At 57.9% G+C, this 20,767-nt stretch overlaps 2 protein-coding genes across 5 annotated transcripts in view; one reads left to right on the top strand and one right to left on the bottom strand.

Moving 5' to 3' along the window:
• The window catches only part of TP73 (tumor protein p73), an 82,108-nt gene extending 73,241 nt beyond the window's left edge, over nt 1-8,867 (top strand). The window contains exons 7-14 of one of the 2 annotated variants that reach the window (XM_007980854.3): nt 2,411-2,520; nt 2,927-3,069; nt 3,387-3,475; nt 4,582-4,703; nt 5,256-5,404; nt 6,637-6,775; nt 7,161-7,254; nt 8,427-8,867. In XM_007980854.3, coding sequence (XP_007979045.2) covers nt 2,411-2,520; nt 2,927-3,069; nt 3,387-3,475; nt 4,582-4,703; nt 5,256-5,404; nt 6,637-6,775; nt 7,161-7,254; nt 8,427-8,762 — 1,182 coding nt within the window. In that variant the 3' untranslated portion in view covers nt 8,763-8,867. The remainder of the gene's footprint in view (nt 1-2,410; nt 2,521-2,926; nt 3,070-3,386; nt 3,476-4,581; nt 4,704-5,255; nt 5,405-6,636; nt 6,776-7,160; nt 7,255-8,426) is intronic. The other variant, XM_007980860.3, reaches the window with a different exon arrangement.
• Nucleotides 8,868-11,407: 2,540 nt separating this feature from the next.
• Nucleotides 11,408-20,767, bottom strand: part of LOC119619344 (myo-inositol 2-dehydrogenase-like) — a 31,042-nt gene continuing 21,682 nt past the window's right edge. The window contains exons 2-6 of one of the 3 annotated variants that reach the window (XM_073007907.1): nt 19,204-19,319; nt 17,239-18,940; nt 16,267-16,385; nt 14,854-15,010; nt 11,408-14,307 (exon numbers count right to left, since the gene is read on the bottom strand). In XM_073007907.1, coding sequence (XP_072864008.1) covers nt 14,159-14,307; nt 14,854-15,010; nt 16,267-16,383 — 423 coding nt within the window. In that variant the 5' untranslated portion in view covers nt 16,384-16,385; nt 17,239-18,940; nt 19,204-19,319 and the 3' untranslated portion in view covers nt 11,408-14,158. Of the gene's footprint in view, nt 14,308-14,853; nt 15,011-16,266; nt 16,401-17,238; nt 18,941-19,203; nt 19,320-20,767 lie in introns of all 3 variants that reach the window. The other 2 variants (XM_037985148.2, XM_073007908.1) reach the window with 2 other exon arrangements.

Here is a 20,767-nt window from a genome sequence, read left to right as displayed (position 1 = left end):
TTGCCCTCTGTTGGTGCCCAACACTGCTTCTGGCTTGGGGCTCCCAGACACGGATTCAGGAGATGGGAGGTCCCTGCCCATTTAGACCCTGGACTGGCTGGGACAGAACCGAACCAGCAACAGTGCCTGAAGAGGTGGCAGATTCTACGAAGGGCGTTGAGGGATGGTGGAAAGACTCCTAGGCCAGGCCAGGGGCCCAGGAGAGGCGGCCTGCAGGAGGCTGAGGCTGGTCAGCAGGGCGGAGAGCCAGGAGGCCCCGCTGGACACCATGTGGGTGGGGGCGGCAGGGAACTGGGGGGCATGCAGGCTGGAGGGAGGGGGACACGGAGAGGCTGGGGGGTTTGACCTTTGGCCCAAAGGCAGCAGCAGTTTCTGGGACACCATTCTGGAGCTGATGTGGGGCCCAACTGGTGTGAAAGGCTGGGGTAGGGGGAAACAGAGGGTTTGAAGTTGCTGCAGGATGGTGGGGCAGAGGCAGAACAGGTGAGGAGTGGGTACCAGGCCCCCAGGGAAAGGCAGGCAATGGCAGGCCTCCACCTTCCCTGTACCTGGTTCTGAGACCAGGCTCCACGCTGTACCCAGCCCCAGCCTCCCTCACCAGGTCCCATCCCTGTACCAGGCCCCCAGGACACCCCAGGCTCCTGTCCCTGTACCCAGTCTCCAGGTCCTCCACAACCCTCTACCCTGTACCTAGGCCCCCTTTGAGGTCCCCATCCCACCATCCTCTAAGAGCAGCCCCTTATGACAGCAGAACCAGGGCCCAGGAGGGCTCCCTGAAACCCATGTCCCACCCTCACCTGCCCCGGCCTGCCAGGAAGGCAGAGCTCTCTCGCCCCCTGGTGGCTGCCGTGTGACAGCAGTTCTGAGAAAGGCCAAGATTTTCCCAAACCCCGAATGGCTTATGTATTTGTCCCCAGGGTGATGTGAAAACTGCCCACACTGTGGTCTGGGGATACTCAGATCAAGAGTTTTGGTTCACGGCTGGGTGTGGTGGCTCACGCCTGTAATCCCAGCATTTTGGGAGGCCGAGGTGGGCAGCTCACAAGGTCATGAGATCGAGACCATCCTGGCTAACATGGTAAAACCCCATCTCTACTAAAAAAACACACAAAAAATTAGCCAGGTGTGGTGGCAGGCACCTGTAGTCCCAGCTACTCGGGAGGCTGAGGCAGGAGAATGGTGTGAACCTGGGAAGTGGAGCTTGCAGTGAGCCTAGATTGTGCCACCACACTCCAGTCTGGGCAACGGAATGAGACTCCGTCTCAAAAAAAAAACAAAAAACAAAAAACAAAACAACAGATTTTTGGTTCATGTCTCAGCTGTACTGCAAAATCCCTGGGAAACGGGAGTGTGCTGGGGGTGGGTTCGCTGGGGACAGCTCTGGTTCCTCCTTCTGGCCAGATGAGCCCACAGCATGCAACACACACATAGGCCCCCAAAATCTGTGCAGGCACACACACTCACACCCAGCATCTGGGCTTGACCTCCAGCCTGTGTCAGGGGAGAAGCTTGGGGCAAACAGACCGCAGGACTCTGTGCTGCTCTGAGAGCAGAGACCAGGTCTGAGCCCTCCCAGAACCCAGAACCAGCCCAGTGCTTGGTGTTTAGTGATCTTCATGAATGGGTGGATGGATGGGGGTGGTTGGGGTGGATGGATGGATGGATGGATGGATGGATGGATGGATGGGTAGGTAAGTGGGTGGACGGATGGATGGATAAATGGGGTGAGTGAGTGGGTGGATGGATGGGGTGGTGAATGGGTGAATGGATGGGTGAACGGATGGATGAATGGGGTGGGTGGGTGGGTGGGTGGATGGATGGATGGATGGGGTGGGTGGGTAAGTGAATGGATGGTTGGGTAGAGGGATGTTGAATGGATGGGTGGGTAGAGGGATGGGTAGATGGGGTGGGTGGCTGGATGGATGTATAGATTGATATTGAATGGATGAGTGGATGGATGCATGGTTGGATGGATGGATAGATAATAAATGGGGAGTGGATGGATGGATGGATGGATGGGGTGGGTGGGTGGGTGGATGGATGGATGGATAGATGAATGAATAGACAGATGGGTAAATGGATGGATGGGTGGATAGATGGATGAGTGGATGGATGGATGGATGGATGGATGAATGGGGTGGGTGGATGGATGGAGTTGGTGGATGGATGGATGGGTGGATAGATGGATAGATGGATGGATGGATGGATGGATGGATGGATAGATAGATGGGGTGGGTGGGTAGATGGATGGATGAGTGGACAGATATACAGAGGGCAAAAACTATAGAGCAGGGCATCCCCCTGCCTACCTTGAGCCAGAACCAGACATGGAGCTGGGGGCTGCCACCTTAGTGGATTGGGGATGCGTGCTGATGCTAGCCCCTCCCTCTCCCTGCTCCCCCGTGTGCAGGTGGGGACAGAATTCACCACCATCCTGTACAACTTCATGTGTAACAGCAGCTGTGTGGGGGGCATGAACCGACGGCCCATCCTCATCATCATCACCCTGGAGACGCGGGAGTGAGTCCCAGGCACATGGGGTGGAGGTGGGACAGGGCTGGGCAAGCACGGCTAGCGGGAGAAGGGGAGCTATCATGGAGACCTGTATGCCGAGGCCAGCTCGGGGAAGAGACTGGGCTGTGCTGCTGGAGGAAGGGACTGCCCTCTGGCCTGAAGGGCCTGCCTGGGCAGGAGCTGGGCCTCTGGAGGGAGGCGGGAGTCCCGGGCGGGCAAGGTCTCAGGGCAGCCTCCCAGCTTTGAGCCTCTGGCTCCCTCTGGTGGGAACACTCACTGCCAGCACTGGGTGCTCCACGGTGACTCAGGGCTCGAAAGGCTGGTCCTGCAGGCTCCGAGGTGGGCAGGGAAGGTGGGCAGGTTGAGGGTGGGCAGGACTGAGCTCACAATTCTGGCTGTGCCCACCCGACAGTGGGCAGGTGCTGGGCCGCCGGTCCTTCGAGGGCCGCATCTGCGCCTGTCCTGGCCGCGACCGAAAAGCCGATGAGGACCACTACCGGGAGCAGCAGGCCTTGAATGAGAGCTCCGCCAAGAACGGGGCTGCCAGCAAGCGCGGTGAGCAGCCGGCGGGGGGAGCTGGATGCTGTGGGAGGGGTACGGGACACGCTGGCAGGACACAGTGCGAGCCCGTGCCCCAGGGACAGGGCCAGCCCCCGAACGGCCCCCCAGACCCAGAATCCTCCCTGACGGAGCCTGAGAGCAGCCCCCAAATAAGTCACCTGTCCAGGCCTGGGGGGCACTGCAGGTTTGCCCATCCCTGTGGGCTGCTCACCACTGGACCCACCTGAAGAATCTATTGGCCCCAAGGGTGGGGCAGGTCTCCCTCCTCCCGGAGGGTGGCCTCACCCCACCCCCCCTGCCTGGCCTTCCAGCCTTCAAGCAGAGTCCCCCTGCTGTCCCCGCCCTGGGCCCGGGTGTGAAGAAGCGGCGGCACGGAGACGAGGACACGTACTACCTGCAGGTGAGTGTGTGCTCCCGTACAGCGGCTGGGAGACCTGCCTCACCTCTGTCGTCTGCTGAACCCAGGCTGGGCCATGGGGAGACACCCTGGAGACCATGGTGGAGGGGGCGGGAGGCACCCAGCCCTGCGTGAGAGGGTCCAGAGGGCAGAACCTGCCTGCAAGAGCCAGACCAGCAGGGCCCAACTGCAGGGCATCCCTGAGAGTCCCCTCAGTCCCAAAAACCCAGTGTCATGCCATTTACAATGAAGCCATGTGTACATAGCACAGGTGGGGTGGTGCGGAGTCCACCGGGGTAGAAGTTCAGCAGGAATCCAGGACCCTAACATTGGCCAGGACCCGTGGCCATAGACCCCCTGAGTGTGCCTCTCACATGTGGCCTGCAACAGGTGAATTAAATCGGCACAGGCTTGGCTAGGATTCATCTTCCGTGATGTGAGCTTTCAGGTCTTTGAGCTCCAGAATGAGCCCCAGTTGGGGGTGGTGGCTCATGCCTGTAATTCCAGCATCTTGGGAGGCCAAGGCGGGTGGATCACTTGAGCCCAGGAGTTTGAGACCAAAGTGGGCAACATAGCGAGAACCCCATCTCTACAAACATTAGCTGGGTGTGGTGGTGGCATGCACCTGTAGTCCCAGCTACTCAGAAGACTGAGGCAGAAGGATCACCTGAGGGCAGGAGGATTGCCTGAGCCCAGGAGTCCGAGGCTGCAGTGAGCTATGATGATGCCACTGCACTGCACTCTAGCCTGGGCAACAGAGCAAGACTCTGTCTAAAGAAAGGAAGAGAGAGAGATACTTGTTTTTTTTAAAAAAATAAAATAAAAAACAGTATCTGTTGGTGGGGGAGGAAGAGGGAGGCTTAGGGACCACAAGGAGCAGGCATGGTTCTTGGGGACAGACCTGCCCACCGAGTCATGGGCTCTAATTAGAGCTGCTTCTTGGGAAGAGGAAAGAAGGTCAGGGGATCCTGAGCCTCTGGGGTGCCGGGGAACCCCCACAAAGGACAGATGCTTTGCCAAGCCCAGGTCCTCCTGAGGCTACGGCCGCCCGCCTCCCTCCCACGGGGGTCTGGGGCATGTGGGCAGAGCATCTGCTCCTCTGTGCTCAGGTGCGAGGCCGTGAGAACTTCGAGATCCTGATGAAGCTGAAGGAGAGCCTGGAGCTGATGGAGTTGGTGCCGCAGCCGCTGGTAGACTCCTATCGGCAGCAGCAGCAGCTCCTACAGAGGCCGTGAGTCAACCCCAGCCCACCATCGGTGTGGGGAAGCTCATGGCTCAACCCCGCAGGAGAAGGCCAGGAGGACCAGACACCCCTCCAGAAGGCATCATCTGCCAGGGACAGGCAGCAGGGTCCAGAGCTCAGGGGCCCACCCCACATCTCCTCCTCCAGGAAGCCTGGTGGGACTTGGGGCTGCCCTGGGACCCTAGGCCATGGCCCTTGCTATGCCTCTGCCACTGAGGGGTCTTGTAAATGTCTGCTGGGTGGAAAGGCCAGGAGGGGTGGCCAGAGTGACCATGACCCACCAAGACCAGAGGCCAATTCCAGTGGCACAGGTCATCCCCCTGCCTACCGGCCCCGCCATGGCCAGTGTCCTTCTCAGGAGCAGGCCCAGTGGCTGTGCATGGCCATCCTCCAGCCACTCTCTGACATCAGAGGAGGACAAAGCCACTCTCTGACCTCAGTCTCCACCCATTCGCAGCATGGGGGCATCACGGGCGTGGGTGGTTGGTGGGCACGAGGCTGCCTTGCTTCCCACCCATGCAAGCCATTGCTTCTGAGCAGGAGTCACCTACAGCCCCCATCCTACGGGCCGGTCCTCTCGCCCATGAACAAGGTGCACGGGGGCATGAACAAGCTGCCCTCCGTCAACCAGCTGGTGGGCCAGCCTCCCCCGCACAGCTCGGCAGCTACACCCAACCTGGGACCTGTGGGTGAGTCCCTTGGGCAGTGGGGGCCCATGGGCAGGGCGGGGAGGCCCACTGGGGGCGCCTGGCTCAGGGCACTCCACCCAGCTCCGGACGCAGGGCAGGTGTGTCTGTGGCTGGCTCCTTCCAGCAGTTCTACCCTCTGGGCAGCAGCCACGGACAGCCCTCTCTGCCCACTCCTGACTGTGGGAGGTGGAGGGGGCATGGTTAAGAGCGTGGAACCCACACGCCTGCACCACCTCTTGGCAGGCAAGGAAGCTTGCGGAAGTCTCTTAACATTACACAGCCTGTTTCCCCATCGACAAATGGCCACAGAAGTACCAGGCTCACTCCTTGTGGGGATTAAATGGTGCAAGACCTCCTCAGGGACCCCAGCACAAGCTGGGGGCTCCACTGAATAGAGTTTGGGCCCCCTTCCCCTGGAAGGTCCTCATGTGGGCAGGACCAGGCATGTTCCCAGTGCTGCGAGCAAGCACCCCAGGTGTCTCCTGAGGCCCCGGGATGTGGGAGCACTCCAGTCCTCCCCGGTGTTTCCTGAGGCCCCAGGATGCGGGAGCACTCCAGTCCCCCGGGTGTCTCCTGAGGCCCCGGGATGCGGGAGCACTCCAGTCCTCCCCGGTGTTTCCTGAGGCCCCGGGATGTGGGAGCACTCCAGTCCCCCTGGGTGTCTCCTGAGACCCTGGGATGCGGGAGCACTCCAGTCCCCCTGGGTGTCTCCTGAGGCCCCGGGATGCGGGAGCACTCCAGTCCCCCCCGGGTGTCTCCTGAGACCCCGGGATGCGGGAGCACTCCAGTTCCCCCCGGGTGTCTCCTGAGACCCCGGGATGCGGGAGCACTCCAGTCCTCCCCGGTGTCTCCTGAGGCCCCGGGATGCGGGAGCACTCCAGTCCCCCTGGGTGTCTCCTGAGGCCCCGGGATGCGGGAGCACTCCAGTCCCCCTGGGTGTCTCCTGAGGCCCCGGGATGTGGGGAGCACTCCAGTGCCAGCCGTGATTGCCCTTACGACCCAGTGCCTTGTGCGCACAGTCATCGCCGTCCCTACTAGGTGGGGCAAGGAGACAGGGCCCCAGGTGTTCAGCCCTTGCTCAAGCCTCCAGCTGGCTGGGGCGATGCCAAGCATCACATCGCCAGGCCTTGGGGTGGCTCCCCTGGTGTCCAGAGGTGTCTGGAGCCTGGGTGGAGCCTGCACCTGGACGCCTGGCCTGGCTTCCCTGAATGCCCCACCTGCCTCTCACCCAGGCTCTGGGATGCTCAACAACCACGGCCACGCAGTGCCAGCCAACGGCGAGATGACCAGCAGCCACGGCACCCAGTCCATGGTCTCGGGGTCCCACTGCACTCCGCCACCCCCCTACCACGCCGACCCCAGCCTCGTCAGGTGTGTGGGCTGCCGAGGGCCTGAGCATGCGCTGTCACCCTGTCCGTTCACCTCTGTCCTTCTGGCCATGTCAGCTGCCCTGCCCCACCCTGTGTGCTCACCACTCGCAACCCCAGATCAGACAGGCGGGCGAGGGCAGTCAGGCTAGGAGCATCAACGATGCTGGGGAAATGGTCCACTTAGAGGAAAAATACCAAAAGCCGGGTCTTCACTGACCTGTCCCCAGCTGAGCACGTCCCCTCCCTGAGGGATGCCATGGCCACCTGTGGGCTGGAGGGAGAGAGTGACAGTCTCCACCCCAGCCAGGCCACTCCCAGAGATGAGGGATCGCACAGCCCTGTGCTCGGAAGCTAATGCTGCTTCCTTTCTCAAATTCTCTCTGCAGTTTTTTAACAGGATTGGGGTGTCCAAACTGCATCGAGTATTTCACGTCCCAGGGGTTACAGAGCATTTACCACCTGCAGAACCTGACCATCGAGGTAACGCCCGGGCGACCCCCGCTCCGCACAGGCAGTAGCTGGAGGGGCCCCTGAACAGAGGGCAAAGAGCCTTCTCTTCCTTGCTCTCGTGGCTGGGAAACTTGGAAACCCTCTCCCACGGGCAAGTGGATGTGATGACTCGACTCTAGAGAGCTCGGGCAGGCGCAGCCAGGCGGGCAGCTGGCGGCGCGGGACACAGGCCCAGGCCTCTGGATGCTGAACTGGTCATTTGGGCCTTTTCGGACTCCCAGCAGCCAGTGTGCCTTTGATTTTAGGGGATGGGCTGTTTCCAAGGCACAAACAGAAGAATGTAAGGCCCCGAGGGAGTCAGTCCAGTTCAGTGCCATTTACACCCAGAGGAAAGGGGACCCGGGGAAGGCAAGCGCCTGACCTGAGGCCACATAGCTCTTGGCACTTGTGGGAGCTGATCGCAGGCACCATGATTAAACAGCCACGGCTTGTCTTTGGGTTAAGTGAGACTAGCGGTGTACAAAGCCTGCTCGTAGCCTAGGACAGTGCGAACCACAGGACACTGTCAGTCAAGGGAGAGCAAGCCCTCTGCTGGGAACCCGCCCCCAGCCAGTGCCGCAGCCCAGGTCCAAGGCCCGTCCCAGACCATCCCCAGCCCAGGGCTGCAGACAGATGAGGGTCAGTGCGAGCTGGGGCCAGCTGCTCAGCCTAACTGTCCGTCGTGCAGAGGGTGGCCTCGTCTGTGTCCACTAACCGCCCTCCCTGCAGCCTGTCCCCAGTACGCTGAGCCAGCTCCAGGTCACGTGTTAACCCTTGCCTCCCCTGCATGTGTGTGCTTCGTGTGGTGCCTAGAGGGTGCTGGGAGCTCACGGATGAGCTGGGGATCTGCTCCGAGGGGCAGGGACATGGAGACCAAGGAGGGCCCTGCCCTGAGGCTGGGAGGCAGTTCCTCCCCCAGGGCCAGGTAGGTAGATGCTCAGGGAGCTCCATGTCTAATGCTCCGAGGTCAGGGCCCAGGCCCCACACAGGCCAGGAGGGGCCCTGGTGGGCTCTCCCCCTCCCCCACGTCCCCTCTCCTGCCTACTCTGGTTAGGGGTGTGGGGGCCGGGGTGTGGTGTGGCCAGACCTCCAGGCCCAGGGCGGCCCTCCCTGCTCTCCCTGTCCCCACTGCCCCCTGCCCCTAACGCGCCGGCCTCTCGCAGGACCTGGGGGCCCTGAAGATCCCCGAGCAGTATCGCATGACCATCTGGCGGGGCCTGCAGGACCTGAAGCAGGGCCACGACTACGGCGCCGCCGCGCAGCAGCTGCTCCGCTCCAGCAACGCGGCCGCCATCTCCATCGGCGGCTCCGGGGAGCTGCAGCGCCAGCGGGTCATGGAGGCCGTGCACTTCCGCGTGCGCCACACCATCACCATCCCCAACCGCGGCGGCCCCGGCGCCGGCCCCGACGAGTGGGCGGACTTCGGCTTCGACCTGCCCGACTGCAAGGCCCGCAAGCAGCCCATCAAGGAGGAGTTCACGGAGGCCGAGATCCACTGAGGGGCCGGGCCCAGCCAGAGCCTGTGCCACCGCCCAGAGACCCAGGCCGCCTCGCTCTCCTTCCTGTGTCCAAAACTGCCTCCGGAGGCAGGGCCTCCAGGCTGTGCCCGGGGAAAGGCAAGGTCCGGCCCATGCCCCGGCACCTCACCGGCCCCAGGAGAGGCCCAGCCACCAAAGCCGCCTGCGGACAGCCTGAGTCACCTGCAGAACCTTCTGGAGCTGCCCTAATGCTGGGCTTGCGGGGCAGGGGCCGGCCCACTCTCAGCCCTGCCACTGCCGGGCGTGCTCCATGGCAGGCGTGGGTGGGGACCGCAGTGTCAGCTCCGACCTCCAGGCCTCATCCTAGAGACTCTGTCATCTGCCGATCAAGCAAGGTCCTTCCAGAGGAAAGAATCCTCTTCGCTGGTGGACTGCCAAAAAGTATTTTGCGACATCTTTTGGTTCTGGAGAGCGGTGAGCAGCCAAGCGACTGTGTCTGAAACACCGTGCATTTTCAGGGAATGTCCCTAACGGGCTGGGGACTCTCTCTGCTGGACTTGGGAGTGGCCTTTGCCCCCAGCACACTGTATTCTGCGGGACCGCCTCCTTCCTGCCCCTAACAACCACCAAAGTGTTGCTGAAATTGGAGAAAACTGGGGAAGGCGCAACCCCTCCCAGGTGCGGGAAGCATCTGGTACCGCCTCAGCCAGTGCCCCTCAGCCTGGCCACAGTCACCTCTCCTTGGGGAACCCTGGGCAGAAAGGGACAGCCTGTCCTTAGAGGACCGGAAATTGTCAATATTTGATAAAATGATACCCTTTTCTACATGGTGGGTCAGCTTTTTTTTTTTTTTTTTTTTTTTTTTTAAACTTTCTCAACATTCCCTTTCCAGCTCAACCTAGCGCCCGTGAGCCAGGCTACGGAAGCTGAGTGAGAAGCCAGGTGGGCGGGACTTGTCCCCAGGAAGGCCGGGCAGGGAGGAAGCCTAGAGGGAACGCTGGGAAGGGCAAATTCACAGGAACGCTCTGCCGTGGGGGCAGCTCCTGCCTTGCCGCGGCCACCTTCTCTACCACTGCCAGGTCCAGAGGGTGCTGCTTTCTTTTCCAGGGGGCGGCGGCGGCGGTCAGGGAACAGACTGAGGTAGGTGCAGGGGGCGTCTAGGCCTTCGTGGAGCACCCCAGGGAGTTAGTGGGCCCCAGGGAGGCAGTGTCTGCACAGGCCCCTGCTGCGGCCACCTCCATCCACGAGGAGCAGCCTGAGCCTTGGTGGCTGGAGCTTGACCATCCCGGAGCACAGCTCCAGGACAAGGAACCGGAGCCCCTGGGAAGCCTCACAGGTGTGACAAGGCCCTTCATTCCAGGCAGGTGGGCCAGTGGAGAGTGGTGAGCAGCCAAGTGACTGCGTCTGAAACACCATGTATTTTCAGGGAATGTCCCTAACTGCATCTTGCCTGTGCCGGGGGCTGGGGACTCTCTCTGCTGGACTTGGGAGTGGCCTCTGCTCCCAGCACACTATTCTGCAGGACCGCCTCACTCACGTAAGCTGAGACACCACCCAGAGTGCAGGCTGCCTGGCCCCTTCTGACACGGCCAGCTCCGCACCTCTGCCTAGGGTATGTGTGGCATCAGCTCCTAAGGGCTAGGAGCTTCCCCCACTAACATCTCCCAGAAGCAGTTAAGCCCCCCAGGGCACGGCAAGGTTAGACACAGCCCCCATCCCCAGATCAGGACTCCATCTTGCTGAGTGGCATCACTGTCACCAGCCTCCCCTTATTTAAAAGCAGCGACTGGTGTTGCCACAGGTGCCTGGTGTACGAAGATGCAGACGTCCCTCTCCCACACTGTCCACCGCCCCGGGGGCCACTGACGGCACAGCCGCCTGGGTGCACGTTTGTGGGGGCAGCGAGAACGGGGCTGCCGCCTCTCAGGGGATCTGGCTGCAGCCAGGGCGAGAGCCCGGCCCTTCCTTCTAGCTCCTTCTAGCCGAAGGGCAGGCTCTGGCTGCTCAGCTTCTGGGGTTCCATCTCCCTAGAAAGGTGCCCACACCCAGGGCATCAGTCAGTAGGGGCAGCAGCAGCGGACTCAGGGCTTTCCCAGGGTGGCGCAGCCACCCCAGCTGCATGTCACCTCAGCTCTCCATCTTACTGCCATTTCGTAGATGAGGAAGCTGAGGCCAGAAAGGCTAAGACCCGTGCCCCAGGCATCACGCCCATCTCCTGGGGGCTGGGCACCTGCTACCCGAGTCCACCTCCTGAAGCCCCACTCTGCCCCATGCTCTGCTTCTAGAGCCGCGGGGGCCCATCCCGACACTCGGGGTTCCCGAGCCCAGCACAGATGCGCTTCAATTCCAGGGGGTTGTTGATTTGTTTCTTAGGCATGTTCCCTGTGCACCCTGAGTCCAGTGAGGCTGTCCCAAGAGCCCCTGTAGTGTGCTGCTGGGGGGGTGGGTGGCACAGAGCAGGGAGAGGCCCAGGGGCAGCTGTCACTGGAACCTCAGCCAGACGTCCAAGAAGCTGGTCAGAACACGGAGCAGCCAGATGGCCCCAGCTGCACCTGTAGAGCGAGCCCGCGCAGCCTCCTTGTGCTGGAGAAGCAGCTGTGAAAGTAAACACAGTCGAGACTTTGCCGTGGTTAGGAGAAAATGCAAATTCCCAGGAACAAGAATCCTTTAAGCAATGTTTTTTATACAACTAAACAAATCAACAAATAAATCTTGAAGGCAGATGGTTTTCCCGGCAGTGCAGGGGTAGGAGGGAGGCTGCCGGCACTCCTGGAGCTGAGGGGGACGGGCAGTGGTCCTGAGTCTGCTCAGAGAGGCCAGGCAGGAGGAGCTCACCAGGCAGGTCAGCTCACGTCCGTCCGAGTCACTCTGGTCAGAAACAGCGACTCTCCCCCATCCCCCCAGCGTTCCCACCAGGCCTGGGCTGCTGGGAAGCCCTTGCTGTACCCAGGGGCCCAACTCGCAGTATCCTGGCACAGAGACACCTGTCACTCGGAACAGTCAGTGTCTCCAATGCACAAACATCCACTCCTCTGTTACCAGTTAAAGCACTTTAATGCTTTAGGGTGGACACGCGACCCCATCTGTGTGTCCGTGTAGGCTGGTGCTTCCCCGAGCAGTATTAACGGACGCCCTCCAATGACGTAACAACTGTTTTTGGTAATGTAATCTTGGGAAAATGTGTTATTTTTTTAGCTGTGTTTCGGTGGGGATTTTTGTTTTTGTAACATAATAAAGTGTTATGTTCCAATGACTGGTTCTCATGACTAAACCTCCATCTCCGAGGGGCTCAGACATACAGGGCGGCTCCTCACAGGCGGGAAGCCTGTGGCCTCTGTGGCCGGCCCTGGTAGCCCACCTGAGTTTCTCTGTGTCGTGAGTCTGATGGGTCCCTGGGGTGTCCCTCTGCCCTGTGCCTCGGAGGACCTGCGGGCCAAGCCGAGTAGCCTCATGGGACTGACCGGGCCTCTCGGGCCTCCTGAAGTGCAGGCCCCTGAGCCCTCATCCAAGCCCTGTGGGGCCCAGGCTTTCTGGACTTCAGCTAGGCCAAGCAGGGTCTCCAGGTGTCACAGACACCCACACAGAACGCACTCTCGTTTCTCAGCAAAACCTAAGAAAACAAAAGGCAGCAGAGAGCCTCGTGCTGGCTCAAGAGACCAGAGGCTTCATTTCAGTTCTCTTGGTTCTCAGGTTTCTTGGTTTCAGACTTGTGAACAGTGACTAGGGTCCTGTCACAGCAAAAATAAGGCTCTAGAAATCTCTTCAACCTCGAAGGAGGCCTCAGTCTTTTTAGAAATTGGCCTTAAACAAAGACAGAAAAGACCAAGGCAAAAGGGAAAGATGCCGCCAGGAAGCTCCGCTGAGTTTCCCCACAGGTGAGGTGCAGGTGAGGTGAGGTGCAGGTGAGGTGAGGTGCAGGTGAGGCGCCATGCCTGGCCTTGGCCCCACCTTCCTGGCTAGCGCTCACCCCTTTCCCTAGGCTCCTACCTGTCCCCACATCCACCAAGGAGGGATGGGCGGCGGTGGACCCAGCCCCTCACAGCCACAGAACTCTGATCACCAAAGTGCTGAGGCCTCAAACTAGACGGGAAGTGGAGGGATTGGGGATGTTCCCTCGGCAAGAGGGTGCCATGTAGAACGTAGAAACGGGGACTCTAAAACGCCCTTTCAGGAATGGACACAGAAACGTGAGCGCTTTTGGCACAAGGGTGAGTTTGAATATCTTTGTTTAAAAGGTTATTTTTCTTAACTATAGCATGAGAAATACACGCCATTATTTTCAAATATATAAAAACATCTCCAGTAGGTTCCACACAGAATTTTGGAAAGCTAAGCTGGACTCGGAGCAGGTCTGCTGCTCCCCAGGGCACTACCCTTCGAAGGAAGGTTTCTACCGCCTGGCTGCAAAACGGAAAGGAGAAGGCCTGTTTCCAAAAGGTCTCCACACCCCTTTGGGCAGAAAACAGCCGCCGTTCATTCCTGCGCTCACATCCAGAGAGGAAGCCTAGATTCAGGCGACAAGAACAGAATATGGGCTTCTCATACCACACACGTCTATTTCCTATTTCTCTGAAATGGTGCTGTGTCATCACTATGCACAAAATCAGATTCTTCAAGAAAATTGTTTTTAGGCCGAGCACGGTGGCTCACGCCTGTAATCCCAGCACTTTGGGAGGCTGTGGCAGGTAGATCACGAGGTCAGTAGTTCGAGACCAGCCTGGCCAACATGGTGAAACCCCGTCTCTACTAAAAATACAAAAATTAGCCGGGCATGGTGGCGCATGCCTGTAATCCCAGCTACTCAGAAGGCTGAGGTAGATGAATCACTTGAACCCGGGAGGCGGAGGTTGCAGTGAGCCGAGATTGCACCACTGCACTCCAGCCTGGGTGACAGGGCGAGACTCCATCTCAAAACAAACAAAAAAAAATATTTTTAAATACTGATGTAATTACCCCAAAAAAGGCCTAAGGAGGCCTGCAGTCTGCCTCATGCATGCAACATTTAGTCTTAACAGCTTCACCAGCCCTCGGCCCTGTTTGCCACAGAAAAGCTGATACCGCAGCTTTCTGGGTCAATTTACACTGTCCAATCCCTGACCTGCCCTCTTCCTGAGACAGCCAACCAGAGGCCTCCGAGGCCCTGCCAAGGGAACTCTGACCGGAAGAGCATCTCTGCGGCCGGTGCGCAACACAAAACAGCTAAGCAAGCCCAACTTGTGTCCTCGGTCTGAAGTCACATCCTGAAAAGCCTGGTCACACCAGAAATGAAACACACATGGTTTCCCAATGCTTCCCGTTCTGAGTCTCCAGTGAGGACAAGATCGCCAGAAGGTTCTATCTCCCTCTCTCAGTAACAGTGAGAAGAGAAACAGGCAACTGGATATTGGGCAGGATCTTGGCTCCAGCCTCGGGTTGGTTCATGGAGCTTCTGTCTTCACCACGGAGGCCTCTGCCGATTCGCAGGGCAGGGCCACAGCTGACCGGCTCCACCACGACTGCTCCGCGGCCGCGGCCGCCCGGAAGGCCCTGAGGAACTGCTCTTTGGTGATTTCAGGAGGTTCCTTCCCTGCACATGTGCACAGATTCAGGATAAAACCCAACACATCGGAGCCAGACAGTATTCCTCTTGGGACATGTGAAGGGGCCACTGGCCTCGGGGTGGGACACTGGTCCTAGAGAGACCCACCAGCCCCTCTTGGACAAGCCCGACCCAGGTCCCGGAATTCTGTTCCACCTCCCTGGTTCCCAGTCACCCCCAGGACTGACAGAGGGTAGAAGGCGTCCTATCTTCCAGGACACGTGGTATCCACTAGCTCTCAGGAGTTCAGAAGTAGTCATCATTTTATAAACCTCGGAGTTCTAGAAGATTTCTTAGGACGTATCAGGCAACATACTACATGCACGGAACCCCAAAGGAGCATCTCTCAGAATCTTCCTAAAGTACAAGCAACGCAAATGATCACTGAGATGGACAATTTCAAATCTGAACCCAGCATCTGGAATGCAATTTTCCACCTGAAATTGGCATATCATCTGCACTGACTGCAGCCTGGAAGGCATCTACCCGTTGAGCATCGGGACATCCCAGGTTCCTCCTGAGAACGTCACCCACCTTTAAGGGTTCTGACAAAGTGTCTGAAGAGCTCTCGATACGAGTCCTGGTAGCGGCTAGCCTGGGTCTGGGAGCCGAGGGACAGGGACGTGCCCCACCCGGTGATGCCCAAGGGATTCTGATTCTCCATCTGCAGCGCGCCTTGGGACCCACGCACCTGGGAGCCATTGCAAGACAGGAGTTAACCAGGCCGAGCACGGGAAGTGGGGAGGGGAAGGGGATGACTGAACACCACCAGGGCTTTTGCTGGTGGGGGTGGGGCGGGCAGGTGACACATGACGCAGGCCTTCCAGGACCGTCATTATCACTTCCCATGGCACACCGTGACCAACACCGGCTTTCCGTGTAACGGCCAAGGAAGCACAGGCTTCTATAGAGCAACAGCCAATGTAAAGGAAAGCCACCGTCACAAAACAGCTCCTGGAGGCCCAGAGGCCAGAGAATGAACTCTCTTCAAAACCTGGAAGACATGGCTCTCACCAGAAAATTAAAACAAATATTTACTGAGCACTGACTGTGCACAAGGTGTGCTGCATGTGCTCCGACTGGGGATGGCCAGGTGATGACCTCTATTTAACCAGCAGGATCAACCCGGCTGACGACCCCTATCTAACCCGCACAATCGACCCAGCTGAGGGTGGCCGGGTGACAACCTCTCTCTAACCCGCACAATCAACCCAGCTGAGGGTGGCCAGGTGACAACTTCTCTCTAACCCGCACAATCAACCCAACTGAGGGTGGCCGAGTGACAACCTCCATCTAACCCGCACAATTGACCCAGCTGAGGGTGGCCGGGTGACGACCCCTCTCTAACCCGCACAATCGACCCAGCTGAGGGTGGCCGGGTGACGACCCCTCTCTAACCCACACAATCGACCCAGCTGAGGGTGGCCGGGTGACGACCCCTCTCTAACCCGCACAATCGACCCAGCTGAGGGTGGCCGGGTGACGACCCCTCTCTAACCCGCACAATCGACCCAGCTGAGGGTGGCCGGGTGACGACCCCTCTCTAACCCGCACAATCGACCCAGCTGAGGGTGGCCGGGTGACGACCCCTCTCTAACCCGCACAATCGACCCAGCTGAGGGTGGCCGGGTGACGACCCCTCTCTAACCCGCACAATCGACCCAGCTGAGGGTGGCCGGGTGACGACCCCTCTCTAACCCGCACAATCGACCCAGCTGAGGGTGGCCGGGTGACGACCCCTCTCTAACCCGCACAATCGACCCAGCTGAGGGTGGCCGGGTGACGACCCCTATCTAACCCGCACAATCGACCCAGCTGAGGGTGGCCGGGTGACGACCTCTCTCTAACCCGCACAATCAACCCGGCTGACGACCTCCATCTAACCCATAGAACGAACCCAGCTTTTCACAGTGGACTGGCGAGGGGTGGAAAAGGGCAGGGGGTCACCTCCAATCTCTGGTCACAGCTGTCTGTATGGTGCTGGCTGATGTCCACGCTGACCACAGCCCCACAGGGAAACTTCATGCTGATCATAACAGTGTCTGCATCTTTTAAGGCAGCCATATCTAAGCAGAAGAAAACTTTAGATGATACAAAAATTAATTTAGGCAAATTATAAACTGCTTTGTTTGGTTTTTTGAGAGAGTCTTGTTCTGTCGCCCAGGCTGGAGTGCAGTGGCACGATCGTGGCTCACTGCAACCTCTGCCTCCCGGGTTCAAGCAATTCTCCTGCCTCAGCCTCCCAAGTAGCTGGGATTACAGGCGTCCACTATCACACCCAGCTGATTTTTTTGTATTTTCAGTAGGGGTTTCACCATATTGGCCAGGCTGGTTTCGAACTCATGACCTCAAGTGATCCCGCAGCCTCGGCCTCCCAAAGTGCTGGGATTACAGTGCTAGGATTACTACCACATCTGGCCTGAACTCACTGCTTTAACTGAAGCAGTGGACGAAAGGCATAGCCAAGCAGTTTCACAGAAACTGGTCCTTAATAGAAAATTAACTCTAAATTGTTCCAAAATGGGTCCCTGAGAGGCATGGGGACGCTGCCCAGCAAGCGGTCCAGTTCCGTGTTTGCTAAGCTTCTACGGCACCGGCAGTCCCGGGCCCAGGCACCTTCTGGACCCTGGAGGTACAGCCATGAGCCTAGCAGAGCCAGTCCCCATGTCCCCACCTGGGGAGCAGGCCCCAGACGGGTACTTGTCTGGCCTTCTGAGGAAGAGCGAGAAGTGGACAAGAGGACAGTGGGGTTGCGGGGGGCGGCACCTGTAGGCCTGAGGCGGGAGATGAGGGTCTGGAGGCAGGGAACCTAAGGCTGTTTCCCAAAACTTATTTGAACTATATTGAAGGGAAAACCCTAACTTTACACTCCTAAGTAACAAAAGGACCAGAGGCTACTGCCTTTGCAAACCCCCTCACCTCTTCTGCCTGGCAGATGGGAAACTGGCTGTCTGCAACAAATCAGACTGACTGTGGGTCAAGTCTTCGTTTGCAACTTTGTGACTTCAGTTCAGCCTCTGAATGGTCCCGGTCCACACCAATCAGACTGACTGCAGGCTGAGTTCTAGTTTGCGAACAAGGATAACTTTGTAACTTCACCCTAGCCTCTGACTGGTTGCTTTTTGCAACCACTTCACTGACATGAGGTGAGCACGAAGTGGCCAATGGGAAACTTCTAGCGGGTATTTGGGTCCCAGAAGATTCCATATCCAGGTCCTAGAGCTGCTGCTCGGGCCACTCCTACACTGTGGAGTGTGTTTCATTTTCAATAAATACCTGCTTTTGTTATTTTGTTGCTTCATCCTTTCTTTGCTTTGCTGGGTGTTTTGTCCAATTCTTTGTTCAAAACACCAAGAACCTGGACAATGTACAGTCAAGACCCTCGACCAGTGACAGGCCCACGGGGTCGGTGGAGACCACGGCCTCCACCTGTGCTCTGGAGAGCTCAGAGCAGGCAGGCACCTGGTCCAACTGAGGTCTTACAGAGAAGAGATTGCAGGCAGATGGCCACAGCCAGGATGAGGACATGGCTGGGATCGGAGTGGTGGCCAGTGGAGCAGGGTGGGTGGGTGAACTTTGGGCGGATGGGGGAGGTGGTGCCAAAAGGGGGTGCTGACGAGACAGAGTGAAGCGGGTGCTGAGAGGAGTCAGCGCTGGCACCGCTGGGCCTGGACTTGCCCAAGTACACAAAGGGTGGTGTAAAGGGTACCACGTCAGTCCTGGTCCAAGCCTCAGGACGTCTGAGTGTTTCCGCTTTGGTGCCCTGAGGCCATCAAATGTGTGGCCACGCTGCTGTGGGGACCTGAGGAGGCATGGGGACGACACAGAAGAGAACCCAGGTGACAGCAGGGCCTGGCCCTGTGACCCTGGTGGGCCTGTTCCAGGCAGGCCGCTGACCACCTGGCTGTAGTCACATGAGTGACCACTGGGCAGACCAAAAGAGGGACTCCAGCCAAGCCCACCGCGGTGATGCCGTGGATCCTCCCCACAACGCGGATGCCCACCTGCCCTCTTTAGGGAAGCCGGAGAGGCTGCTGGGAACAGGCTGCTGATGGCGGTGATCCTGTGGATCCTCCCCAGGGCGTGGCCGACACAAACTTGCTTGTGCAAGAACTGGAAAGCCGGATCAAAGCGCCTGGGAGAGGAGCTGGGAAACGAAGCAGGCGAGCCCATTCCCCGAAGCCCATTCTCCCTGAGACGCGTGGGCACGGGGGCAGCCAGCTGAGCTCCTGAAGCCAAATTTGACACCAAAGTCCCTTCTGGGCCACGTCCCTCAAAGCCCTTTTGAAAGCAGGTAAACTGATGCTCACGACAGCCATTGTGCCCTGGGCAGGAGCCAGAGCAGGAAGCAATCAGCGCCACCGAGAGCCCTTCAAACACCAGCCCTGCCGCGATGACCTATCTATTTACTCGTTTCTCATCTGTCCTCCTCTCCAGACGGTAAGCTCCATGCGGCAAAGGCCACGCGGCCTTACTCACCAACAGATGCCAACCCAACAAGGTGCCAGCAACCAGGGGCCACCCAGACTCCGGTCAGTGGCCAGTAATGTCACCCATGTAATCTGCGGTTTGCAAACGATGGAACTGCTCAGGAGTTCTCCAAGGCGCCCACATCACCAAGCTGGCAGTTGGCAGAGACATAACTGAGAACCAGCAGGACCCACTCAAAATCTGCACCCCTGCACACCCCGCTGTCACCAGGGCTTTAGAACAAGACCAGCAAATGAGAAAAATCAGTGGCAATACCTATTTCCCTCTTCTGGAAATGAGAATCTCATTTAGAGATTGCGGGTTAGCTTTTTTTTTAAAAACAAAGTACCCTGAGTATTTTGCATAGTTTTATTTGAAAATGAAGGAAAAAAATCACAAGGAAACTGTCCTTACTTGTAAAATCCACAGACCAAAGGCTTTCCACGTCTGTCGGCTTCGTCGATGCAGGACTGGGCAGCCTGACAATTCAAACTCGGCAGCCTCTCGCAAAGCACCCCCTTCCCTGGAAACTGTAAAATGAAAACCAAGAGGTCACAGCTCCGAGAAGAGAGCATCACAGAACAAAAGTCCCAACTTGCCCCTAAGCCTGGTAGCTGCCATTCAGATTCTGATTCCTGGTGACACAATGAGTCAGGCACACTAACAGGAACACGTTCATCTCAAACCTGTAACTACAGATATAATTTTTTTTTTTTTTGACATGGTCTTGCTCTGTTGCCCAGGCTGGAGTGCAGGCGTGCGATGATCACTCACACTGCAGCCTCAGGCTCCCGGCTCCAGTGATCCTCCTGCCTACCTCAGCCCGCCGCATATCTGGGACCACAGCGCGCACCACCACGTCTGCCTACCTCAGCCCCCTGAATAGCTGGGACTACAGTGCGCACCACCACGCCCAATTTACTTATTTTTTGTAGAGACAGGGTCTCCCTATGCTGCCCAAGCTGTTCTCAAACTCCTGATTTTAACTGATCCTCCTGCCTTAGCCTCTTAAAACGCTGGGACTACAGGTGTGAACCACTGCGCCCAGCCCAGATGTAATTCCTATCAGTATTCCTCGAACTTGAATAATATACAGATACCTTTTAAAGGAAAGCAAAATTCTCATGGTTCCCCAGTGTTGACTTCAATTATTTTGAACATAGTGCTACTTAACTATGTATAAACATAAAATCAGGTATCAATTCCTTTTATATAACTATTAAACCAAAAATCATGTATTAGATTAAGAATAAAACCACAAAACCAAGTAAATCCAAATCCATGCTTTTTTGAAGTGAAGATGATGTTCTGCTGCAACTAACCAGCCCCAGCAGAGCATCTGTGCCCCCAACAGCCTCCACGTAGTTGTTTCGGAGACCATGGACCCCGCAGAGGACTCTGATCCCCCCTCACGCTTCCCTATTCAAATTGCCGCAGATGCCTTCCTGGGCTTCAGGGCATCACTCACAACACAAGCCCAAGACAATGAAAGTGTATTACTTGATACAGGTGGGTCAACAGACACCGCTTTGGTCACTGAATTACATGGCTCTGCTGGCTGTGAAGTGGCTCAGTTACACTTCACAGCCGTGTAATTCACTGGCTGTGAAGTGTAACTGACCACGCTCCATGAACATAGGGACCAAGTGGGGACCTGGGGAGCAGAGGAAAGCCAGGGTCTGTGACTGAGTGTGCTCCGTGAACCCAGGTACCAAGCGGGGACCTGGGGAGAGGAGAGCCAGGGCCTGTAACTGAGCATGCTCCGTGAACCCAGACACTGAGTGGGAAGTAGGGGCGTGGAGGGGAGCCAGGGCTGGGTCCCAGTATCTCTAGTCTAGATGGCTCCATTCAAATGACCAAAATATGTGCCTAGTTTCTTTCTTTTAGATTACCAGATGGAAATGCCAAATTATGACCTGTTTGTTGAGAACTTAACAGATCTCAAAGGACACCATCAATGTCTTGGAGGCCGTCAACA

This window comes from Chlorocebus sabaeus, chromosome 20 (assembly GCF_047675955.1).
Source record: "Chlorocebus sabaeus isolate Y175 chromosome 20, mChlSab1.0.hap1, whole genome shotgun sequence".
Taxonomy (NCBI): Eukaryota; Metazoa; Chordata; class Mammalia; order Primates; family Cercopithecidae; genus Chlorocebus; species Chlorocebus sabaeus.
This window is presented reverse-complemented; position numbering and strand designations above follow the sequence as displayed.